Source organism: Panthera tigris, chromosome B4 (assembly GCF_018350195.1).
Source record: "Panthera tigris isolate Pti1 chromosome B4, P.tigris_Pti1_mat1.1, whole genome shotgun sequence".
In the NCBI taxonomy this organism is placed as follows: Eukaryota; Metazoa; Chordata; class Mammalia; order Carnivora; family Felidae; genus Panthera; species Panthera tigris.
The window spans coordinates 113381644-113408170 of record NC_056666.1 but is presented as its reverse complement, the minus strand read 5'-3'; the positions used below and the strand labels follow the sequence as shown (position 1 = coordinate 113408170).

At 40.8% G+C, this 26527-nt stretch overlaps 1 protein-coding gene across 2 annotated transcripts in view; it reads left to right on the top strand.

Annotated features, from left to right (window-relative positions):
• The first annotated feature begins 9515 nt into the window (after nucleotides 1-9515).
• The window catches only part of EEA1 (early endosome antigen 1), a 112905-nt gene continuing 95893 nt past the window's right edge, over nucleotides 9516-26527 (top strand). Inside the window, exon 1 of one of the 2 annotated variants that reach the window (XM_042992885.1) lies at nucleotides 9516-9756. In XM_042992885.1, coding sequence (XP_042848819.1) covers nucleotides 9733-9756 — 24 coding nt within the window. In that variant the 5' untranslated portion in view covers nucleotides 9516-9732. The remainder of the gene's footprint in view (nucleotides 9757-26527) is intronic. The other variant, XM_042992886.1, reaches the window with a different exon arrangement.

Here is a 26527-nt window from a genome sequence, read left to right as displayed (position 1 = left end):
ATCTGAGCTGAATCGAGCTGAAATCTGATGCTTAACCAACTGAGCCCCCCGGGCGCTCCAAATCTAGTTTATTTTCCAACACTTCTCCAGAAGGAAGATAGCTCGACTCCTATTTAACGTGAGATCTTAACGGCCCGGCTTCCGGAGACTGAACTTGATCTGCTCGCTACGTCCACTGGCTCCCTTGCTCTTTGGCTCCTTGTTTGGCTGGACCAGTGGGAAGCACCTGCGGGAAATCCTGAAGGTGGAAGGGAGAGAGGACAGGACGTATACTTCCTTGGTATCCTCCCTTTCATGTCTTAAGTGTTCTCTAAATATTCCTTTACTGAAGGTCACAGCTCCTGTCCTGCTGCCGCCAGTCTGTCGCATAGTTCTCCTTGAGTTCTGGTAACGGCTTCCTCCTCTTGCCCCTTTAGGCACTAGTCCAACTAGATCTGCGGGAACTCCTTCTGTTGCTAACAAAGGTGTGCTTTCCCATTTCTTACTGGTTTTCTCAACCTCTGACCATACCCATTTAAACATTTCCCTCCTTCAAAATATTTTCTAATTTTTTTTTTAATGTTTATTTATTTCTGCGAGAGAGAGAGTGAGACAGAGCATGAGCCGAGGAGGGGCAGAGAGAGAGGAAGACACAGAATCTGAAGCAGGCTCCAGGCTTTGAGCTGTCAGCACAGAGCCCGACGCAGGCCTTCAACTCGTGAACCGCGAGATCATGACCTGAGCTGAAGTCGGAAGCCCAACCGACTGAGCCACCCAGGTGCCTCCAAAATGTTTTCAATTACACTTTTTCTTTCTGGGCCCCTGATTGATACGTTCCTTTGTTTTGTTTTTGTTTTTTTGTTTTTTGTTTTTTTGTTTTTTTTTTTGGTAACAAATCTTACTCAGAATTCTATTGTGCAAAAAAGATAAAAATGAAGCTGCCTCAGCTGATGCAAGGATGAATAATACAGGGCCTCAACTGCTTGCTTCTCCCCATCGACCGAGGTGACTTCTGAGAACTTAGGGTTTGGAGGGACACACTTAGAAAAACACTGGACTGAGAAAATCCAAGGAAATGCCAGCCCTGACCCATGTTTGGATGGCATCTCTCTATGAAACTCATGAAATAAATTCACCTGACCTCACACACACACCCTTGGGAAACATGTGAGAGCACAGCTTTAGATCCTGGTTCCATTTCTACAAGGCATCCGCACTGTCTCTCATAGTAGTCCATGTGCCTTACTTATTACGTCTGGTTAGCTGTTTCAGCGAGGGGGTCTACAGGTTGGTTTCTCAGTTTAAAGGCTGATAAGAATGATGATTTGGGGGTATCTGGGTGGCTCAGTTGGTGGTGTCTGACTCTTAATTTTGGCTCAGGTCACGATCTCACATTTTGTGAGTCCCAGCTCCGTGGTGTCAGGCTCTCTGCATGGACAGAGCTGAGCCTGCTTGGGATTTTCTCTCTTCGTCTCTCTCTGCCCCTCCCCTGCTCTCTCTCTCTCTCTCTCTCTCTCTCAAAAATATACAAATACATTTTTTTTAAAGTGATTATTTGGATTTGGCCTAACATCAATTTCACTTTGATTTACTATTGAATTTTTTCTTCAAATACACAATGTAGAGAATATTCACAAGATTAAAAAAAAAAAAAAAAAAAGAGTTATCCTAGCTTGCCACTGTTTGCTTAGTTCCCAGAATGTGTGGTTTTGGAAAACCCATGCAGAACGAGAAGTCTACCAGGTCAGAAATCCCAACCATAAACTTTGGATTGGATGAACCATCTCAGCACTCCAGAGTTCTGCCCTGTTATCATAAATGGGAATTTTTGTTGTGCCACCTCTACATGATCCCCTGGTTTGTTTCATTCTCCATGAACGTGTGGTTTAAATGCAATTGGCCATGGCCTATCACATATATATTAAGGGCGTCATTTTTATTACATCTTAAAATATAACTATTATTTTGGATCTTCCCTAAACCTGTCTCCAAAGAAATTCAGTGGTGACCTGATACTTTTTTTGAGGTTAATCAAGTCAACTAGAATATGGAAAAAACCAATAGAGACTTCTGGAGAATTCACGTATCTCCCACGCGTTAGAAGTCCTTGCCTTTGCCTCCCTCCTCATGATCCCCTCAAAGGCTAAAAGAAGCACGACTTGATAGTAGGCTTCAATTGGTTCAGTGCTGCTAATATAATTTGTTAAAAGTGAACAATTCAGTTAAGTTAAAAAAAAAATCTACTTGATGACAAATAGCTGTCTGGTAGTCCTGTGTCTATACCTTAGGATCTCTAAACTATTTTTGTCTTACATATACAAAGCCATCATCTGCATTTTGCTTATTGTGTTGTGAATTTTCATGGATTTGCTTTGCTTCTAATTGCAAATGAATTATGTGGTTGTCACATGTTAAATTGACAAGAAGAAAAATGTTCGAATTTACAGAGGGTCAGGAATTGGTTGTTTCCCAGAAACACTGGGAAATTTTCAAGAGTCAAGCAACATACATACATACTAAAGGAAAAGAAAAACGATGACCACATAGGATCAAAAGATTATTGAACTGCTCTCAAGATTGTTGGATTTGGACCATATCTTCACAAGTAGGAAGATACTAGTTTGAGGTACCTTGTAAGGCAGCCGTTATAAGAATAATTGCATACCCTTCTATCTTAGTTTGCACTGCTGTAACAAAACTCTACGGAGCAGGTGTCAGAAATGTATCGCTCACCGTTCTGGAGGCTGGAAGTCTGAGATGAGGGTGCCAGCATGGTTGGCTGAGGGCCATCTTTTGACTGCAGACTTCTTGGATCTTCACATGGAGGAAGGGCCTAGAGAACTCTATGATTTCTTTCATAAGAACACTACTCTCATTCATGAGGGTTCCACCCTCATGACCTAATTACCTCTCAAAGGCCCTACCTACTAGTATCACCTTTGGAGGTTAGGATACATGTGAATTTTGGGTGGGGGCACAAACATTCAAACCATAGCCCCTTTCCTTCCTTTTTTCTTTCCTCCCTCCTTTCCTCCATCTCCCTTTCCTTCCTTCCTCCCTTCCTTCCTTCTCTCTTCCCTTCCTCCCTCCCTTCTTTCAATCTTTCCTCCTTTCCATCTTTCTTCCCTTCCTTCCCTCCTTCCTCAACAAATATTTATTGAGCACTGTTTAAATTATTGAGGATTCAGCAGTGAACAAGAGTCAAGGTCCTTATACTCAGGGAACTTACATTCTTTGGGGAGACATAAATAGACAAACAAGAAAAGTCAGAAATGATAGTTTTCTCTGCTATGCAGAGAAGTAAAATGGGTGATGTGATGGACTGGAGACCCATTAGAAGAGGTGATCCTTGAAGATATCTCTGAGGAGGTGACTTTTTTTTTTTAAAGCTTTCATTTTTTTTTTTTTTTTTTTTTTTTTTTTTTTTTTTTTAGTAATATCTACACACAGCACGGGGTTTGAACTTAGAACCTGAGATCAAGAGTCACATGCTCTTCTGACTGTGCCTGCCAGGTGCCCCTGAGGAAGTGACTTATAAGGTGCCACACGAATGCCATAAAGTTAGCCATAAGATCTCAGGGAGCAACATTTCCTAAATCAGAACAGGTTGGCACAAAGGCAGGAATGACCTCTGTGCAATGGAAGAATAAAAGTTCAAAGTCTGGGGCATGGTAAACCAAGGGGAGAGTGTTATAAATGGAAGGCAGAGAAGTGGGCAGGACCAGATGGACAGGGTGCGTGAGCCAGGATAAAGTCTTTGGATTTTATTGTGATTGTAATTGGAAGCTTCAATGAAAAAGGACAGTGACATTATTTGATTTGCATTTTAAAAAGTTGTTCCTAGTTGCTCTGTAGTCTATGGATGATAGGGAAGTCAAAGTGAAAACAGGGAGACTGACCAGGAAACTCTTACAGTGGTCTCAACAGGAGATGAAGGTGCTAAGACTAGGGTGATAATGGAAAGAAGTGGCAGATTTAGGATTAGCTTTGGAGGTAGACCTGTTGGGATTTTCTTTCAGATGGATTGACTGGCGGAAGGGGAAGTGATAAGACAAAGAGAGAACTCAAACTCCAAGATTTTGGGTTTGATCCACCCAAGTTCCTAGTGGAAGTATATAGAGAGACAAGAAAACTGGCAGAGAAGCATTTTGATAATAAAAATGAAGCCGTTTTGTTTGGGCCATGTTAAGTTTGAGATGCTCATTAGACATCCAAGGAGAACTATGCAGATGGTTTGTTGTGGAGGTCTGGAAGTCTGGAGAGAGGTCAGCACAGGAGATATAGACTCAGGGATCTTTGGGCAGACAGATGAAATTTAAAGCCAGGAGACTGGTTGAGATCACTTCTAGGCTCTGTGGGACAGATAAAAGGAGGGACCCTAGAACAGAGCAGGGACACTGTAACATTAAGTTATGCAGTAGAGAAGTCAAAGGAGTCTGGAAGGAACGGCCATCAAGGAGAAAAGCCAGAAAGTGGATTGTCAAGGAAGCCAAGAGAATAAAATGATTTGAGGAGAGAGTAGTCAATTGTTCTCAGTGTCAGTAACAAAGTCAAAGCAATAAACTTGTCTGTGGATTTGGCAACAGGTAGGTCATTAGCATTAACATGAGTAGTCTCATTGGAGTAGGTGAGAAGGAGGCTTGATTGGAGTGAGTTAGGAAGAAAATGCAAGGTAAGACAGTGAAACCACTATCGGTGTGATAGCCATTGTGGACAAAGACCAGAGAAGAGAAAGAAGGTGGGGAAAGGGTAGCAAGACTGCTGCCAGATCATGTTCAGTGACTCTCTGAGCTCTGTGGTATTTTAAGTTCATTTATTTATTTTGAGAGAGGGGGAGCACAGAGAGGTGTAGAGAGAGAGAATCCCAAGCAGGCTCCCAGCTGTAAGCACAGAGCCCAGAGCAGGACTTGGGGCTGGACGCAGGAACTGTGAGATCATGACCTGAGCCCAAATCGACAGTTGGATGCTCAACTGACTGGGCCACCCAGGTGCCCCCGAGCTCTGTGGGTATTAATGTAAAATGAGCACAATAGCCCCTGTGGTACATATGTGTGCATCTCTAACAACATTCAGCTCCTCCTGTGCAGCACACAGTAGATGGGTAGTTGGGTTTGGGCTCTGCTAGATGAAAACAGTGGAGGAAGTAGAGGGAGGTGAAGGTGTTAAGTATATTCATAAGGGGGTGGGGGTGGCTATGAAGCTGGATCGTGGCTTTAAGTTAGGTTTTGGTGGAAATGAGGATGCTAGGGAAATGACTGATAGTAAGAAAGTGAGAGGAGCCAATGGAGTGAAGATCTTGATGGAGTCAAAGAATTAATGGAATATTAATGTAAGAGAGGTGAATAGATGGGGGTTAGTGGCCAGAGAGAGTAAGCAGTTATGTGTGGGAAGATGCTAAATTAGTGAAGATTATTCTTACATTATTATGTCTCACCCAGTGTTTATTTACTTTTGAGCAATTACATTCTCTAGTGTATTATTCCAGTCAGATCATAAGCTGCAGGGGAGCACACAAACTTTTGAATAATCCACCTAGCTGAGCAGATGAGTCTCTTATATTATTATTATATTAATTACATAATAATTATATTATTATTATATTAATTATATATCATTATTATATTAACTACATATTATAATATTATTATATTCCACAGGAGGGGCACCTGTCTGGTTCAGTCAGAATAGTGTAAGACTCTTGATCTCTGAGCTGTGAGTTCAAGCGCCACGTTAGGTATAGAGATTACTAAAAAAAAAAAAAAAAAAAAAGATTCTGCAGAATTCCAGTGTAGAAGGCCTTAGCATGTGACATTAACAAACAGCTTTAAACTAAATAAACTTTTGAAAAATAAACAAAAAAGAGAAACAAATGTCACTTAAAAAAAAGAAACTTGTTGGGAATGCAAGCTGGTGCAGCCACTCTGGAAAACAGTATGGAGGTTCCTCAAAAAACTAAAAATACAACTACCCTATGACCCAACAATTGCACTACTTGGCATTTATCCATGGGATACAGGTGTGCTGTTTTGAGGGGACACGTACACCCCCATGTTTATAGCAGCAATATCAACAATAGCCAAAGTATGGAAAGAGCCCAAATGTACATCGATGGATGAATCGATAAAGAAGATGTGGTGTATGTACACACACACACACACACACACACACACACACACACTGGCCTATTACTCGGCAATCAAAAAGAATGAAATCTTGCCATTTGCAACTATGTGGATGGAACTGGAGGGTATTATGCTAAGTGAAATTAGTCAGTCAGAGAAAGACAAAAATCCTATGACTCCACTCATATGAGGACTTTAAGAGAAAAAACAGATCAACATAAGGGAAGGGAAACAAAAATAATATAAAAACAGGGACGGGGACAAAACAGAAGAGACTCATAAGTATGGAGAACAAACTGAGGGTTACTGGAGGGGTTGTGGGATGGGGGATGGGCTAAATGGGTAAGGGGCACTAAGGAATCTACTCCTGAAATCATTGTTGCATTATATGCTAAGTAATTTGGATGTAAATTTTAAAAAAGAAAAAAGAAAATTAAAAAAAAAAGAAAAAGGGTTAAATAAGAAAAAACAAAAAAAATATGTTGATTTCACAACTACAAAAAACACTTGTTTCCTTTCTCTACTTACAACCCTTTTATTTTTTTAAGATTTTTTTATTTTTATTTTTAAGTAATCTCAACACCCAGCATGGGACTTGAACCCACAACCCTGAGATCAAGAGTCACACACTCTACTGAATGTATCAGTCAGGAACCCCTACTTCTAACACTTCCAACACCCAATGTGCGGGGTTTTATTCCACACCAGGTAATTTGCCAATTCTCTGGATAGCAGCTGGGTGTCTGTTGGGAAAATGAATAAAATTTTACACTACAAGATGGCCGATGGGACTAAAACAAGCTCTGGTCTCTAGTTTAGAGACCCCTCTTCCGGGTTCTTTTTGCCCTGTTTGCCGCGCGAGTGAAAACCCATCACAGATATGGAAGCTGACAACTATAAATTACCCTTCCCCCCTTCATTCGGGGCTCAGATCTTGGAGAAACAGTCTCCTCTGAGACCGCTGGTGCTAAATAAATCTCCGATCCACCAAGATCTCCGAGTGCCGCTTGGTTTTTCCGCCAGCGTTCCGGCCTGGTTCTGTAACATGTCCTACAATTTAATTCAATTCTGATACAAACTACCTGGAGCCAGTGCAGACCCTCCAGGTTCAGGGCTCAGTCCACAAGATTGCCCCCACTTCAGACACCAGTCACAAGGTTCAGGTTGTCACCTTTACTTTGGACCAGTTGGCTATAAATTGGAGGTTCCCACAACACCCTCCTCAGGTTTGATAATTTGCTATAACAGCTCAAAGATCTCAGGGAAACTCTTTACTTACCATTACTGATTTATTATAAAAGATGCAACTCAGGAACAGCCAAATGGAAGGGAGTCGTAGGGCAAGCTATGGGGGAAGGGGGAGGGGTTCCCTCTTCTCTGGGCATATCATTCTTCTAGTACCTTGGTGTGTTGGCTAACCTGGAAGCTCTCCTGGGTTGAGGATCTTTATAGAGGTTCTATTACATAGCTATGGTTGATTAAATCAATGACCATTAGTGATTAACTCTTTCAGTCCCTCTTCCCTACAGGATGTGGGGGGGATGGGGGGCCTCAAAAATTGCAACCTTCTAATCATGCCTTGACCTTTCTGGAGATTAGCTCCTATGAGAAAGCTATCTAGGGACCCCCAACCACCAGTCATCCCATTAGCACACAAAAAGACACTCAAGGGGCACCTGGGTGGCTCAGACCCTTGAGCATTCAACTCTTAATTCAGCTCAGGTCATGATTCCATGGTCCTGGGATTGGGCCCTGTGTTGGGCTCTGAGCTGAGCAGACTCAGTGTTCCATGCCGATTCATTCATTCATTCTCTCTCTCTCCCTCTGCACCTCTCCCCTGCTGGCTCTTGCTTTCTTTCAAGGGTCTTAGAAGCTTTGGTGTCAGGAAGTAGGGTCAAAGATTAAATATTAGAACAAAAGATGCTTCTAGCATCCTGCCAGTCAGGAAATTACAAGGGTCTTACAAACTCTGTGTCAGGATCTTGGTACAGAGACCAAGTATATATTTATTATGCCACATAGTTTTATCACCCTATGTTGGTCAAAGTATTTCCCATGTTGTCTGAAAATAAAGCACCCTGTGTCTGGAAAGATGGAAAAGTGTGTGCTTTGCTATGTTTGTCTGGAAATATTTAAGTGCAATAATCAATAGTGATTAATAATGTATTAGTTTTAGGTGTGACTATTTTGTTGCACTATAGACACACACACTAAAACACAGAACATGTTTGGAATAGAAACATATTATATCATATGCTTTACACTTTAGAAAAAACACTTACATTAACTCATTTGAAAAATAGTATTTGCTGCATCTTTTCAAACAATCTGGAAGTACTTTCCAAAAAGCACTCCATTCATTGCTTGGGTAGGCAAGGTCAATTGCATTACTCCTTCTTTTCCTATTTAAATAATATTAAAGTTTTCTCTTCTTCTCAGGGTAAAACTTCTGAACCTCTTAGCTTGTGAATATTAGCAGAATGGTAGGACTCTGGAGCTGTGATTGTTGAGTTTAAATGATGACATGGTGCCTGGAAGTGAATTTGAAGTCCACGTCCTTGTTTTGGCACACTGTTTATCTGTGACCTTATTATTTTTTCTTTATGAAACATACGCATTAATGTTGACTCAACTCATATACCTATTATTCGAATAGGACTTAAAATTCCTTAGGAGAATGGGCCACACATGTGCTTTAGAAAGACAAAGTGTATCATGTTAGCGACATCAGTCCATTAAATGTTGTTGTTATGGTCCAGAAAGGAGAACCCTAAACTTCTCTTGCCAACTCAAATTCCAGTTTCTTCCTATCCTTTCTTCTGATTCTATACTTTCTCTTTGGCTGAAATTGGAAGCAAAAAGGGAGTAGAGAAAGGAAAGCAGGGGTTGAAGAAGAGGAGGAAAGCCCAACAGACAGGTTAATCCTGTCTGCGATTCTCTGCTTTCACCCAGGGGCTAAGCTCTTCCAGCAGAAATGAAGATGCAGTCCAGGCTCGGCCGAGACCAGGGTCACGTTGACAAATGTGACGAAGCAGCCTGAGTTTTGGTCGCAGGTGCGCACCCCGCAACCCCTCCACCCGCCGAGGTCTGGGACCACCCCAGGCCGCGGCCCAGGTCTCTCCATCCACCTCCCGGCGGGCACGCGGTCGGCGCGCGGGCACGGCCTCTGACGGAGCGCGGGCGTGCGCTCGGCGGCCGCGGCGTCCCCTTGCCCGCCGGAAGGAGCGGCGGCGCCAGCGTCCTGCCGCCTGTCCGTCACGCAGCCGCCCACGCCGCCGTCGCTTCGGATTGGTCGCAGGCCGGGCCGGGCCCCTTAGGGCCCCGCCCCCCGCGGATGGACAGGCCGGGAGGGCGTGGCGCGACGGGCGGGTCCGCCCAGCTGTCAGTTACGGGGGCGGCCCGGCCAGCGGGCGGGCGCTCGCTGGCTACCTCGTCTCTCGCTCGCGCGCGCTCCCTCTCGCCGCCTGTGGGGAAGTCGGGGCCGCCCGAGCGGCTGCCGCCACCGCCTCGCCCCGACCTCCTCCCCGGTCCCTTCCCGGCTCAGTCTCTCCCGCCCGCGCACCCCCGAGTAGTGAGTGGTCCCGCGTAAGGTCCGGAGAGTCACCGCGGCGGCCCGGGTGGTGTTTAAACCATGTTTAGGAGGATTTTGCAGAGGGTAAGAGAGTGAAACCGTCTTTCCGGCAGCACGTGAGCGGGAGAGCCCGAGTCCGGGGCTGCGGGCGCCGCCGCCGAGCTGAGGAGCCCAGGCGGCGGCGTGGACGCCCCTCCTCAGCGCGGGCTCCTTCCTTCTGTAGGCCCCGCAGCCCCGGGAGGCGGTTAGGCCTCGGCCGTCCTCTCCGGGGGCGGGCCGCGGGGGCAGGGAGGGCGGGTGGGGCGGCGGCGGCGGGGCGGCAGGCCGGAGCCCGGGCCGGCGCCGAGTCCCCGGCGGCCCCGCGCGCCCAGGCCCGGCGCCGCGCTCCCGCGCGGGGCTGTCAGTGCGACGGGCGGCGGGGCGGGAGGGTGTGGTGCCGGCGCGTTCCTTCCAGCTCCGGGAATGGCAACGCAAAGGGAGTTAGTGCGTCCAGACGGGTGGAGAGCGCCCCGTGGGAGATCGCGGGAGGCTTGCTCAGCCTCTGCATCCTTCGCGCCCACCGCGCCCCCCAACTTTGCACGCACCTGCCACTCTCGGCTGGACAGTATTGCAGGGTAATGTGGTTAAACCCGGCCTAGCTCGGGCCCAATCGTGGTACCGACACTTACTGGCAAAGTCAGCTGAGGAAGAAGATACTACTCACTCTTGGAACCCCCCCCCCCCAACCCCCAGTTAAAAATGCGTTTCCCCCTCTCAGCCCAGGACCCTTTTTGAGCTCTCCAAGAATAAATTCGCAGTAAGCCTTATCCAGTGATATACGCATACTCCTTCACTTTCTGCCAGTGCTACTATCCCTATTGGAAATCTGGGGGAAAAAAAAAAAACAACAAAAAACCCTTAAGATATAAAAAATAAGAACATTGGAAAGCTGTAGGTGTGTTGTTTAGAAATCAGTTCCTGGAATAATAATAGGGCATATTTTCCTACAAGAGTTACTGTACTCAAGTTTTTGTTTTGGATAGCTTTTTTTTTTTTTTTTTTTTTTTTTGGAAAGTGATGGGGGTGTGCAACAAAATGTAAATGATTGAAAAGTTGGGGCCAAACTCATTAGATGGTTGCTGGGGAAGTAGCCTCACTAGTTCAAAGGACAAAAGAAATTAGTGCGTTTGTAGTATTCAGCCAAGGAATGTGCCAAAGACAGTTGAGTCATCCACTATATGGAAAGGGAGTGTTCTTGGCTCCTGCATAGCTTTGTGAAATGTTCAAGTCGTGTGAAACTTGGTCATCCGTCAGGGGGAGAAATAGTTAACTTTTGAATCTACCACCCCGTATTGACATTTGATGATTTTCTGCAGTGGTTTTGTCAGAGTCTTTTAAAATCTTGATAAGCCGATGATTTTGGCAGTAGCAAGGGCATGCCCTTTACCCTTGCCGTCAGTTCCTGTGTTCCATAGTAAAGACATCTGTGCATGATTTGCTTGTAGTACTTGGAGATTTTTCTTTTATGGGACCTGGAGGAACGGATTAGCTCATGCTTCAGATTGTGTTTCTGTCGTAGTTCCACATCTGAAAATTAGTTTGCTTATGGTCTGCTTTGAAGTTTATAAATAAAACAAAGTGTTTACTGACTTACCAGCAGCTTCTGGTAGGGTTGCCTGGCTGGCTCAGTCCGGGGAGCATGCGACTCTTGAGCCTGGGTTCAAGTTGTGAGTTCGAGCCCCATGTTGGGTGTAAAGATTACTTAAAAAAAAAAAAAAAAAGATTAATTAAAAAAAAAGTATTCTGGCATTTATAGATTCGTTTTCAGAAATATGGAATACTTTCCAGTACTCTTGGTTTAATGTTGTTAAGCATTACCATCATATTAGGACTATTTTTATATAAAGACCACGTGTTGATACATACACATCAACTGTGACCGAAGTTTTAATTAAAACTGCAAAATTGGAATTTATTCTGGTTATTACTGAGATGTGGTATAGAATCATCACATATGACTTAAGTCAGTTGAAGACTGACTTTCTTAACCAACGCGTTATTGACATTTGTGACTGGATAATTCTTTGTTGTGGGGGGCTGTCCTTTGAATTCTGAGATGTTTAGCAGGATCCCTGGCTTCTCCTCACTTCAGACCAGTAGCACCCTTCCCCCATTCCCTTTCCCCTCGTGACAACCAAAAATATCTCTGTACTTTACCATATTCCCCTATGGACAAAATTGCCCTTGATTGAGAACCACTGTGTTAAATATGTATACTCTTTTATACGTATAAAATTTGAATTGTTTCTCAGTTACTTTTTGTTCCCTGTGTATTTATTGAGTGTCAGTAAATGTCAGACATATGCAAGGGGCTGGGAAACACTTGATAAATGGGTCCTCCCTTTAAAACTCACAGCCAGATAGAGGATGTCGACCATTTAAAAGTAATTACAGAGTGCCCTGGGTGCCACTCTGGGTCAGGGTGTTGGGACCATCAGGAAAACTTCTGGTAGGAGGGCATATTCCTACAGTATATACCCTATTGACTCCACAGGTGGTATTCACTAACAAGTATAACTAGAATCTTTAAATTATGTAACATGGCAACCATTTTATTTTACCCCACCCTGATAATCTTATTTCTCGGCGGAGGTGATAAGATATTAAGATGAAAGTTGCTAATTTCGGGATTTGTTTGAAATGGTCTCCATGCTTTAACATTCTCTTTTTGGATGACCTTTTCATTTTAACTGCTGTTATTTTCTTCTGAATAGTGTCCTTTAAAAAGCATTTTTAAAGAAGAAACAGACAATGTGCTTGCAGTCAGTTGTAACTCTGAGTCACTGAACATCACCAATAAGGTCCCAGGGTACTTTACAGAAAATGTTTCTGTTTTCTTCTTCCTTTTTTTTTTTTTTTTTTTTTTTTTGTTTCCATTAGCTTACTATAAGTTGTCTTTCTGAGGCTTGAAAGGGTCTGATTTAGAAAAAAAAATTCTTTTTATGGTTGCTTCAACATGTATGTATTGACTATTTCGCTTAATGGTCCTTTGAAGAGAAATACGAATTTAAAGTGCTTGATGACCATGGGGCGTCTGGCTGGTTTAATTGGTGGAATATGCAATTCTTCATCTTGGGGTTGTAGGTTTGAGCTCCACGTTGGGTATAGAGATTCCTTAAAAATAAAATCTTAAAAAAAATAATAAAGTGCTTGATGACCAGACAGATAGATGATCAGCATTTAGTACTTTAGGCAGTATGTAAACTTCGTTGCTATTTCTTTCTTAAGGAATTTACAGTGGTTTAATTAGAGTATTAGATTTCCTTTCGCTGGTATATGCCAATAACATTGCTAAAGAAAAAAATGGACTTAAGTATTCTAGAATTGTAGAAATAAAAGGCTTTTTTTATGGTCAGCAGGTCTATTTGATTTTAAAAATGAGGAAGTATAAACAGATTAAGTGATTTATCTAAGGGCAACACGGTTAGTAGATGTCAAAACTGAGCCAAGAGCCAGATTTTCCCAACTCAATCCATTTCTCTTTCTCTGGTACCTTGTTGCCCTTTCCACTACTACTCAATTGATATGGTTAGCACTCTGCTAATCACAGTGGAAGATATTGGGAAAATATGAGACATAACTTCTTCCTCAAGGATATGATTAAGTGCCAGAGAAATTGGTACAGACAACGAAGGCTGTAGTGGTACAAAAGAGGAAAGATCAGAATGATCCTGTGTGAGTGGGTAGTCTCCTTGGAGAAAATGAGCATGAGGTGGGGTTTTGAAGAATGTGTGTGTGTGTAGGAGAGGTCTTAGGAAGGTTTCTTTTTCGGAAGGAGTTACAGTATAAGTAAAGATGCAGAGATGGGAATGAGTTCGTTCTTCCTGCCTTCCTCCTTCCTTTACATATTACTTTTCAGTAAGCAGATATTTGTAACACTTGGCTATGTGCTAGAAACTGGGGATACAACAGTGAATAAGATACAGTCCTTACACTCAAGTAGCTTACACCAAGTGACTTTTAGAAGAGATCTGTTTACAGCACAGAGAAATTGAGAGAAATTTACAAAGATAGTGTGACACCCCATTGTGGAGATTCTTGATCTTCTAGCTCATCCCTGTTCAATGCAAATGTGAATTTCATATGTAATTTGAAGTTTCTAGTAGCCACATTTAAAGTAAGAAGAGGTGAAAAAAAAATAAAGTAAAAAGGTGAAATTAATTTTTAAAACATATTTCTTTTGACCATGTATCTAAAATATTCAATATAAAAATTATGATATATCTTACATTCTCTCTCTCTCTGTTTTTTAACTAGGTATCTGAAATCTGGTGTGTATTTTGTACTAACAGCATATCTCAATTTGTACTAATCATATTTCAATTATTCTATAGCCCTGTGTATTGGGTGGTGCCGTTTTAGTTGAATGCATATTTAACTTTTAACTTTTTATTTGGAACTAGTTTCAAACTTACAAAAAGTTGCAAGAATAAAATAATAGGAACAAGGAACAGCTTTTAAAAATTTTTTTTTCAAGTTTATTTATTTATTTTGAGACAGAGAGAGAGAAAGGACAGAGGAGGGGCAGAGAGAGAGGGAGAGAGAGTGAATCCCAAGCAGGCTTTCAGATGTGGGGCTTGAACTCACAAACTGTGAGATCATGACCTGGGCTGAGATTAAGAGTCAGATGTTTAACCTACTGAGCACCTAGGTGCCACTACAAGGAACATTTTTCTCACTTTCTTCTCTCTTCTTTTTCTGTGTCTTTTTTTTTTTTTTTTTTTCTTCTCTGACTCATTTGAGGATCAATTATGGTCTTTTACCTCTGAATACTTCAATGAAGAATAGGAATATTTATTTACATAGCCACTGTATAGTTGCCAACTTTATAAATATACTTTGGTTCAGTTACTATCTATAATTCCAGTTTTGTCAGTTGATCTGGTATGTCCTTTGTAACATTTTGCCCTCACCAGTTTAGGGTCCAGTTAGGATTAGGTATTATATTTAGTTGTCATATTGCTATAGTCTCTTTTTATCTGGAACATTTCCACGGCATTTGTTTGTATTTATGAAGAGTACAGATCCCCTCCTGCTTTTTTCCCCCTACACTGTTCTTCATGTTATGTTTATGTGATATTTTCTTGTGATTAGATTGAGATTATGCATTCTTGGCCAGGATGTTGCCTAGAAGATGTTGCCTCACATCTGGAGACCCAGGGTGTCTTTCTGTCCTTCGTAGGTGCTGTTAGATTTGATTACCTTGTCAAAGGTCAAGGTGTAGCCCATTTTTGACTGTATAATACTATTCTTTCTTCTTTTGCCATTAGTAGGCATCTACTTATAAGACCCTGCAAATATCTTGCTCCTTATCAAAAATTTCCCTTAAATTTAGCATCCATTGTTCATTCTTTGTTGTTCATTGCCTATCTAGTCTTCACCATAATGACTGCAAAATGATGATTTTCCCACTCCAGCATTCCCTTCTCCTTCACCAATTGGTCATTGGGTTTCCCGTTCCTCCTTCCCTCTCTCCCTCCCTCTCCATTTCCTTTCTGTCAGCTTCCTTTTTTCTTTACTAATTTCAGTTTTTAAAAATGGTTTATAACTCATCACTGTTCTTAATTATTTTGCTGCTCTAATTGTGTCAGATTTGAACAGTGGGAGCCCATTAGGGTGGCCCTGTGTCCTTTTGACATTCTCCAATAATTTTTTTTTAACCTCTTCGCTACTTTTTGGTATAACAGTGTATTCTAAGCTCATCCATTACTCTTTCCTAGCCCTGAAAATAGCCAATTCTCTGAGGAGCTCTGTTTCTTTTAGTGGGGATCCAGATCTGGGGTAACTTTTCTTCTTGTTTATTTCAGCAGACAAATCTGACATTTTGAACTTTATTCTGTAGGCATTATGAAATCAATAAGATTTTATTAAGCAGGGGTGCCTGGCTGGCTCAGTTGTAAGAGAATGCAATACTTGGTCTTGGGGTTGTGTGTTCGAGCCCATATTGGGTGTAGAGATTACAAAAATAAAATCTAAAAAAAAAAAAAGGTTTTATTAAGCAGTGAAATATATCTGGTATGCAAGACAGGCAAAATTTTCCTCTACCTTCTTAGGGTGTGTCTGGCTGGGCCTAAGAATTTAACTGACATAAGGCAGACTAACAGGAGAAAAGCATGCAAGTTTTATTAAAATTTTACATGTATATGAGAAGCTTCACAAGAGTATGAGGACCCAAAGAAGTGACCAGACCAGGTGTTTATACCTTGTAGACAAAGAAACAATACGTTTGTGAAGAACTGACAAGACAGTGGGTTTGGGTTAGGGGTAGTAAGTGGTGAAGAAGTAGCCAAGAAGATAAAGGTTAGTTTAAGAGGTTTGTTTATGCAGATTTCTCAGTTCCAAATTCTCTGTGTCTACTGATGAGAAAATCTTTTTTCCTCCTGGTACAGCGAGGGTGCCTCTCACATGAGAGTTTTATCTCTTGCTTTCAAAAAGAAAAAAGAGGGTCAGAGTGTTCTTATACCTGCTGTTGTAGTGCCTTTAATTAAAGATAATCAATATGCTAACCGGGCATATTTTGGAATGACATTCTGGCTTTCTTCAGGCACAGAGTTGGGAGTTAAAAAGTTTGTGGAATGAGTATGAAAGGAATGTTTTAAGGAAGAGTAATTTGTCAGTGTTGCATGTGATGGGTTAAAACCATAGGAGAGTATAGGTAGAGATGAGATAGGAGAGATTTTGATATTTTAGGCGCTCAGAAATTATAATTTACATTAGAATGACGACAGTGTGTGCAGGAAAAGGTAATGTATAAGGAAGACCTTTTGAACATATCTCTTCCTCACATGCGTAGTATGGGCCCACTGTGTGTTGTGGACACACTGATGAGTAAAAGACATAAACCCCCGTGGAGCTTGGTGTAAGAGAAACTGTTCAAAAATCCCATAGCTATATGGTCATGTGGGTGAGTCTTAGGAAGGAAAAGCACAGGGAGCCCCAAGAGCATACAGCAAGAGGGACCTGATCTAAACTAAGATGTTAGGGAAGGCTTCCTAGATTGGTTACACACTTAAGTTTGATGCAGTTACTACTAATTTATGAAACACATTTTAAAAAGTGGTATTATTTTCTCTCTGTGGAGATTTATTTTTAGTGTGTTAAGAATAGCGATTGAGATACAAAAGAACCAGGGCTCGAACTAAGTTTTCTCTTCTTATCCTGGTGGTCTTTTGCTTGAGCTAAAGAGAGAGTATAATTAGTGGTTAACAGTCTGAACTCTTGAGCCAGACTGTCTAGGGTGATATTGTTTCCTAGTTACTAGCTGAGTAGCTTTGGGCAAGTTACTTGATTTCTCTGTCTCCTTAATGATAATAGTACCTGTCTCATAGGGTTGTTGTGAGGGGGTACTGAATTAATACACGTAAACGTCTCTGACAGTACCTGGCACAGAGTAACTACCTCTCTATAAATGTTAGCTATTGCTGATGTTGGTATTTTGTTACTATATACTCCAGGTTTCTTCAAGGAACACTTTTCTTATCAATCTCCTTGTGTATGTGTGTGTGTACATGTGTGTACAGTCATTCATCATACTATTGGGCATTTATTCTGTGCAAATTGCTGGGCTTGGGGATAAAAAACTCTTGCGGAGTTTTAATGAGGGAGACAGATACTTAAATAATTACAAAGTAATTTGGAAGATGTTGGGGCACCTGGGTGGCTCAGTTGGTTAAGCCTCCAACTCTCAGTTTAGGCTCAGGTCATGATCTCACAGTTTGTGAGTTCGAGCCCCACATTGGGCTCTGGGCTGACAGTGCAGAGCCTCCTTGGGATTCTCTCTGTCTCTCTCTGTCTCTCTCTGTCTCTCTCTGTCTCTCTGTTTCTCTCTTCCTCTCTCTCTCTCCCTGACCTTCCCTGCTCATGTGCGCTCTCCCTCTTTCAAAATAAATAAATAAAAACTAAAAAAACCCACAATATAATGTGCTAAGTGTTAATAGATACACAGAGGAAGAGTTTGTGAGCACAAAAGAAAGAGTAATTCTGTGAGGGGAGGGGTAGGTGGAGACTGTTGAAGGCCTTACGGACACTGGCAGTGACAGGCCAAGAGGAGCAAGGGAGAGGAGCCATCTTTAGAGATGGGGGCCAAGCAAACACAAGAGCATGAAATAGCGAGCACAGCATTAGGGGAATTGTGAACATTTCTGTATGTGGATGGGGGTAGTTATAAGAGATGAGACTGGAAAGTTTTGGTCTATATACCATAGGCGATAAGGAGCCTTGGAATTTTTTAAATGATGAAATCTGTAATAAGGAAAACCCTCCAAAAATATTTTTTCCAGGTAATCTTTATAAAAAGTAAATTGGGTAAACCACTCTTTTGTCTAAAATCTGTTGGTGACTAATCACTGCCCACAGGAGATGTCCAAACTTTTTACTTTGGCACACAAAGCCCATAATGCTCTGGTCCCTTTATAGGATTTCAGGCTCATCTCCATCTACTGCACATGCTCTGCCCCTGCCTTTCTCACCAGTTGTGTTTACCCTGTTCTCTCATCCCTTCATACCTCTGTAGAAGTGCTTCGTTATGCTCACAGTGTCCTACCATCACTTGTAGGCATTGCTCAGTTCAGATGACACTGGGACTTACTTGCCTGCTTTTTTTTTTTTCCCCTCCTCTTCTCCCAAAACATCCCATACTAATTAGGAGAACAAGCTTTTGGTATTAGACTGTCATTTAAGGTCTGGGCTCCTCCACTCATGAGGGTGAGATCTTGCACAAAATTTCAGGCTCTCTGAGACCCAGTTGCTTTATCTGTAAATGGAGGATTTTATATACCTCAAGTGTTGTGGAAGGATTAAATGCAATAATGTTCATGAAGCACTCACTACAGGATCTAGCATTCAGTACACATTTAGTATTTAAGAGCTATTATACTTCAGGTCTCTAGAAAAATTTTTATGTTGTTTTTGTAATTTGTTTACTTGACTATTTGTCTACTAGACTTGAGCTCTCTTATGGTGGGGATTTTGTTTTCTTTTTTAGTGGGTAGGCTCTAAGTTGGTGTTTGATGCTTGGTGGTTTTTCACTACCATACTCTGACTACTTGGTGGCTGTGTAGAGAGGATGGCTCCATTAGGGAAGAGACTGGCTAGAGAATAATAACGTTTTATTCCTAAAATTGCTGCACATTAGAACCATTTGGAATTCTTATCCAAATTCTTCCATTGAAACAGAATTTCTGGATCTCTAGTTTTCAGTTCAGGAGATGGTTAAAGCTTGAATTTAGACAATGGCTTTGGGGATAGAGAAAGAATAGAATGATTTTCAAGAAAATTAAGGCGTAAAATTGATAGGGTTTTTGGACTTGTGAGTAGTTTGGGTAACCGAGAGGATGATGGAATGGACTAAGGTAAAGAGTAGAGGAGGAAGAAGAGCAGGTTTGGGAAGGAAGATGAATGTGAACTAGAGGTGTGGCCATCCCAGTGGAGATGTTCACGAGGCAGGTGGAAATATAGGTCCAACACACAGGAGACAAGTGGAGGCAAGTATTAGATATGTACAGATGTTGTAGAGAAGTCAAGTCAAATAAGGACAGAGAAGTGTCCACTGAATGGAACAGTTGAGTCATACCTAGTTCAGTTTCGGGAGAGTCATAGGGATAAATTGAGAAGTAAGGAAGTAGAAGCAGAGAGCACAGATTACTTCCTGAGGAATATAGAGTAGAGGAAGCAGAAACTAATTTAATATTAAATGCATGAATGAAATTTGTCATCCTTAGACCACGTTCTAATAAATGATTTTTATCTTATTTTAAAGTTTAAAAAAAATTTTTTTAATGTTAATTTTTGAGACAGAGAGAGACAGAGCATGAACAGGGGAGGGGCAGAGAGAGAGGGAGACACAGAATCTGAAGCAGGATCCGGGCTATGAGCTGTCAGCACAGAGCCCGACGCAGGGCTTGAACTCACAGACCATGAGATCATGACCTGAGCCGAAGTCGGGTGCTTAACCGACTGAGCCACCCAGGGACCCCTGTTTTTTTGTTTTTTTGTTTTTTTTTTTTTTGAGAGAGAGAGAGAGAGAGAGAGAGAGAGAGAGAGAGAAAGCACAAGTGGGGGAAGGGCAGAGAGAGAGGAAGAGCAAGAGAATCCGAAGCAGGCTCCACACACCCTGCCAGCGTGGAGCCCGATGTGTGGCTTGAATCCATGAACTGTGAGATCATGACCCAAGTTGCTTAACCAACTGACCCACCCAGGTACCCCTAATGATTTTTATTTTCAAGAATTATAAACTTCAAATCAGTTTAAGTTGAAAGGGGGATTTATTGTAAAATTTCAAAGTGATCCATGAATAAGAATTGCTATACAGTTGGGTCTGACGAGAATGGTGTCAGGGACAGAGGGAGTTTTTCTCTTTGTCTCACTCTTTCATGGACCACTGGCATCATTGTGTCTCTGTGTCCATCTTCCTCATTGCTGCCTACTCAGTATGCTCAAGACCCCAAATGGTCATCTGACCACATAGTTCTACTTACTTTTCACCTTAGTTTTGTGTAGCCAACTGACTCAGTGTCTCAATTCCCAAAATCCGAGAGAAGACTAAAATGTCCTCAGCATCTTTTCTTGTTGGGTTGTGCATAGGTCTCTGGCTGGCCAAAGGTGTTCATTGATGGTTTAGTCAACTGAGGTTGGAAGTGGAGTTGGTCATATGATACTTAGGACTGTTCCTTCTAAGAGTGGTATCATGAAACACACATTTTGCATATCATTCTTCTAGAAATAAGCTTTACCATGGCTCTGAAATAGTGATAATAGTTATGATTAAGTTCATTTGGTTCTAGGAATAAAGGATCCATCAGCTTAGCTCAAAAATAGCATAGTAGTGGTTATAAGGATGCACTTGGCAATAAGATGGAATTTCATAGAATTTCAAAACCAAACATTTAATATGGTGCTGAGCCTCTCAGACACTTTTACTGGAAGGCTTTGAAGGCTCTAAGGCAGTGCTATTCGGAACTTCATGACAGGGCTTTATAGATTATCACTCTAGAGTTGAGCTATTAAAGGACTCAGTAACTCTTCATATATTTGTGTCCCCTATATCTATCTACTTTTGATTTTGCTCTCAGCTAATTTTCTTACCCTCTATTCTAGTTTTTTTTTTTTTTCTTCATGGCTTCTACATACTCAGAGTCTATGGTCTTTTGAAACCTTAGCTGGTTTATAGCTTTGATTTGCTGAAGTCTTTCATGTACTTTTACTTTATCTCCTGACTACACTGTTTATCTATTTAGTGCCAGTTTATGTGGCTAATTGATCACTTTTCTTCATGGTTTGCAGTTCAAAGGCCTAATAAGCATGGAACTCAGCAGTAGTTCATTCTTGGTATTGGGGTGCTTTTTTTTTTTTTCTTTTTTTCTTTTTTTTCTTTTTTTTGCCACTCGGCCATGTTATTGGCTGCTAGCTAGCTTGTGAATATTTGCTGTCTGGTCCAGGTGATCACATCTTTTGTCATGGCAGTAGACATGGGGTCATATAACCTGGCTGTCTTGGACTGTATTCTCAACCTGGGCTATGGTAGGATAGTTTACTTTAGGATGGAACCGTGGCCATTGCCTGTACTATGATTGATTGACATATTTAATACAATAACATGAATAATTTAGTTGCACTGACATCTGTTTAAGTGTTGCATGGACTGTAGCAGTAGTTGAAATTTAAAACCACCCTTTCCCCCGTCATTTCAGTTTTTAATATCAGACTATGGCTAAGTTTTACATAAATATGCTAATATAAAAGTTTTTAGAGTTTCATTGATACTTTATTTGGACTTTATTGGCTAAATAATATTTGGAAAATGTATTAAGAATTTCTGTCTTTATACAGTGCTATGTCAGAATACATTGTCTTGTGAGATGGATTAAATGGTAAATCATATTGAGTCAGATCTCTGATAAGGAAGTATGCATTTATTTTGTCCTGTGAAACATTTTTTTAATTTAACCTCATATCTGCTTGTACCTTTTGAATGTTTGAAGCAATGATCTAGTTTTAAAATAAAAATATTTAAAAATAATAAAATATGTTTCTGGTTATGAAAATAAACCATGTATATCATAGAAGTTTGAATATATCAGAAAAGGAAAATTGAGAAGCAACAGGGCTATAGCATTGTGGGTGGTTTAACATTAAGAGCACAAGCTTTGAAGTCAGATGGAATCCCAGCTTTATGCATTATTACATTAAAAAATACATTTTTTAATGTTTATTTTTGAGAGAGAGAGAGAGAGAGAGAGAGAGAGAGAGAGACAGACAGTGTAAACAGGCAGGGGGCAGAGAGAGAGGGAGACAGAGAATCCGAAGCAGGCTCCGGGCTCTGAGCTGTCAACACAGAGCCCAATGTGGGACTCATACTTGCGAACTGTGAGATCATGACCTGTGCCGAAGTTGGACACTTAACCGACTGAGCCACCCAGGCGCCCCAGTGTGTTATTATATTTGTAAGCTTAGCTGACAATTTATTTAACTTTCTTTAACTGTATTTCCCCCCTTGGCTAAATGGGAACAATCCCTTTGACTTTATTCAAGGATTGTTAAAAGCATTAAATGATATAGTGTAGACAAAGTGCTTGGCATTATGCCTGTCATAGAGGTTATATGTTAGCTATTGTTAATAGAAAGATAGAATATTTCATTTAGCAGATGACCGATTGACATTTTTTTAGTATAAAATTCAAGTTTCTTACTTGCATCATTTTAAAAATGCAAATAATCTAGAAGAAGTAGATACTCTGAGCTTTACAATAAGATTCATGGGTTATTTTGATTTTGTTAAATTTTTGAGTATAAAAGCACCTGGGCAAGTAGAGAAATCCCTGAATTTGAATCAGAAGACTTGAGTTCATGTTCTCTATCTCTGCAGTCAGTGTGATCTTAGGCAAATCATGGAGTTTCTCTTGACTTCACTTTCCTTATCTGTCCACTGAGGGCATCATCACCTAGGCAATTTCTAAAGTGCTTTTCAGGGTAAGCCTGTTACTTGAAAACCAAAAGAGTACCAAGATTTTGAGTCTGCAGATCATTTGCAGCCCTGAGGTAGCATTTTAAGTGTTATATAACAAATCAAAATAACTTTTAACCTATTTTCTAGCATCTTTGCTAAGGAAAAAAAAACCTGTCTTTAGAGCAAGAATTCAGTGATAAAATTTGATAACTCGTGTAAGGTTACTGTCACAGCACTGCCATGTAGTAGTTTTCAGAAGATAGTAGGTCCCCTTCTCTACTGAGATCTTCCTTGCCCCCAGCATGCAGCCCTTTATAAGTATCTCAGATGCAAGTAAGGGACATTCATTACAGTAGATGCTTTGATGCAGCACCTAGATCTTCCTTTAAGATGGAGTCACATTCCCCTAGCTGCCTGGAGTCATGGCTGCCGATGGCTCTTGGCTGCATCCTTCTCTGGGAGTTGCCCTAACAGAAAGAAGCTGCCTGATCCAAGATTATGTCCCTTTCCTGGAAACAGCCTGTACTTCATTACTGGTTGATGTGGAGAATACAAAGAATCCTCCTCTTGCCTTGGTTAGGGACTTCTGTGAAGGACCATCCAGCTTTAGGACTCTTGGTGGGATTAACTAAGGCCACTGTTGTAATTGTGCTACTGATTAGCGCTGTTCGTCTGCTTTCTCTGCCCCGTCATATTGCCCCTGTGCCCGTACGGGTGTTCTTGGGAGCATTGCCCAGTAAAACTGCTTGTAGTTTTCAGGGCCTCAGAGTCTGTTTCCTTGGGAGCCCAGATTATGAATCATCTGCTATTTGGATAGTGTGTCTTAGAGATTTTTGTGTCATAAAACATGATTATATTCAGGATGGATTTTAATTTTATTATCTTTGTGTTCTACTTCTTTAAACTGATCCTCTATAGATCTCTTAGAAAAGGAATCTGTAGTCAGTAGATTAGAATTTGTTAGATTCTAAAGTACCATGCAAGACTATTTGCTGGGATTTTAAGTGTGGCACACTGATGCTCTGTTCGAGAGGTTTTATTATCAGCACCATTCCCAGTTCCCTCAACAGATTTTAAGACTTAAAGAATGAAAAGTGGCTTCTTCTTTTTATTTTTGTAATGTTTATTTATTTTTGAGAGAAAGAGACCAGTGTGAGTGGGGTAAGGGCAGAGAGAGAGGGAGACACAGAATCTGAAGCACGCTTCAGGCTCCGAGCTGTCAGCACAGAGCCTGACGTGGGGCCCGAGCTCATGAACTGTGAGATCATGACCTGAGCTGAAGTTGGACGCTATCCGACTGAGCCACCCAGGTGCCCTGAAAAGTGGTCTCTTCTTAAAACTAGATTTTGAACCCTATTTTGGTATATTTTTGTGTCTGCCTATCTGTATTTTTTGAATCAAAACACCTGATACTCTAAATTTGCTTCAAATATATAGCTCAATTGTGATTATATGTTAGATATTTAAAAAATGTTGGATATTAAATACTTTTACTCCTTTACTTAATATTGACTTAATTATATGATGTCTGTAAGCCCAATTTAGTTACTAATAACTTATCTGTAATTAGTTTTAATAGTCTCAGTCTCTTACTGATTTGACTGCCTTTTTCTTTTTCTTTTTCTTTTTTTTTCTTTTTGACTGGCTGCTTTTGAGAGATGTTACTTTCACATAACCATTAATAACTGGTAAAAGTTTTAGAGTTTTGAAAGTGTCCATAAGAAAGCAAAGTGTATATAGAGATTGGAAATATAGTTGATTGTTTCTGTGTTTTTCTTCCTGTTTATTTTGAGAGAGAATGAGGGAGCACAGGGGAGGAGCAGAGAGAAAGAGAGAGAGAATCCCAAGCAGGCTCCTTGCTATCAGCACAGAGCCCCACATGGGAATTGATCTCATGGGCCATGAGATCATGACCTGAGCCAAAAAGGAGCTGGAAGCTTAACTGACCGAACACCCAGGCGCCCCTGGACGTGCTTTTAAGTTAGCCAATTTAGGACTCAAATGAATCATGGAATGAGAATTTTAGAGCTGGAAGGACCCGTGATCTTGTCCTGTCCCTGTAATTCTTCCTTGAAGAAGTTGAGATTAGAGAAATTGTCTTGATGGGGATCAGACAGATGACCAAGAAATATTTTGGTTAGTAGAGAGAATATTGAATTGGGACCTGGGAAACCTGTTTTAATTGCAACTTTACCATTACCAGAGTGATGTCAATCAAGTAAGCTTAGTTTCTAGGGCTAGTTTCATCATCTATGAAGTGATACAATTGGAATATAATTTCTGAGATGTTTTCCAATTTTTAAACTTTGTTTCTCGTCTTAATGATATGAATGACTACTATGTACAGTATATCTACCAAATGCTAGGCAGTGTTTTAAACATTTTAAGTGTATTATTTCATGTAATTCTTACAACAGTTCTGTGAGGCTGACATTATTAGTTCCACTTTACAAATGGGAATTTGGGGCTTAGAGAAGTTAAATAAATCTACAAAGCTTCTTAGTGGGTAACTGGAATGAATGCAGATCTGTGAGACTCCGGCTTCTGTATTCTGAATCACTATTCCTAGATTTAGGTGGACTTTTGCTTTTGGAACACTTAATAGGCACTGCTGAAAATAGGAGCCAGTTGCATTAGGTAAATATATGCTTCTGACACCCGTCTCTGGCATAGGGTAGTATTGTGTGTCAGTATGTTAGCCAGGAAAGACTTAGGATTCAGAAGTATATTGTGTGTTAGTACCTAGGAAATTTTGGAGAGGATTGAAATTAGATACAACTGGGGGATAGCCTCTTAGAAGCCCCTTTGAAAGACAAATTGAATAGGAATTGCACTCAATTTAGCATTAATAATTTAACAACATGAGTGATTGTATTTGCTTACTCATTAAAGTTGTAGGATGGTTCCAGGTTAGATGGAATTGCTCACATTTCAGAAAGTAGGAATTGTTCTCAGTTCAAAGCTGATGAAAATGAGTTAGTTAAATGTGGTATGTTGGCAAAGAAGCTTGCCATTTTTAAAAATTATTTATTTATTTATCTTAAGTAACCTCTCCACCCAGCACGGGGCTGGAACTCATGACCCCGAGATCAAGAGTCACACACTCTACCGATTGAGCCAGCCAGATGTCCTGAGAAGCTTACTATTATTGTATGTGGTTGTATGATGGATAGAGAAGCTTCCATGAAGTCATTGGTACCATAAGTTTTCTAGGTCATATTATTGCAAAAGTCTGAGTAAGCTTTCTTCCTTCAGGATATATTCTGTTTTAAGAAGGCAGAGAAATAAGAAGGAAGTTTCAGGACAAAAAAAAAGTAATTAGCAAAAATGAATTATGAAACAAGTTTAAAGGTGTTAGAATTATAATGGAGATGAGAATATAGAGTATTAGTGACCATTTTCAAGGTTGAAGACTTAGAGCAAGTAAGAAGGACTTAAGAGACAAATTTTACGTGAAGTTTGAGGCTGACAGCCAGGAGTTAGAATTAGGAATACAGGAGGTGTGAAATGAAAAGTAGAAGGACCCCTCCCTAGGGAACACTGGTAATAGTGTCTTTGTATTTTTCCACAATTTTCTGACGCATATATCCATTAATATTATACAGATATGATCATAGTCTTCATATTGGGTTTTAATTTTTTTCACTTAATATAGTTTGGAGATCTTTAAGTACCAGCACTTTCAGAACTACTTCTTTTATTATTTGTTTATTTTTAATAACTACGTTATATTCTATGGATTAGCAAAATATGGCTAGTTCCCTGTTCTTTCCTTTTACTCCCTAGGCTTCTTGGGCTTACTTAGGTCTGTTTACTAGGACTATTTTTGGCAAACTTGATAAAAGATTTTTTTGGTGGTGGTAGTAGGGTTAT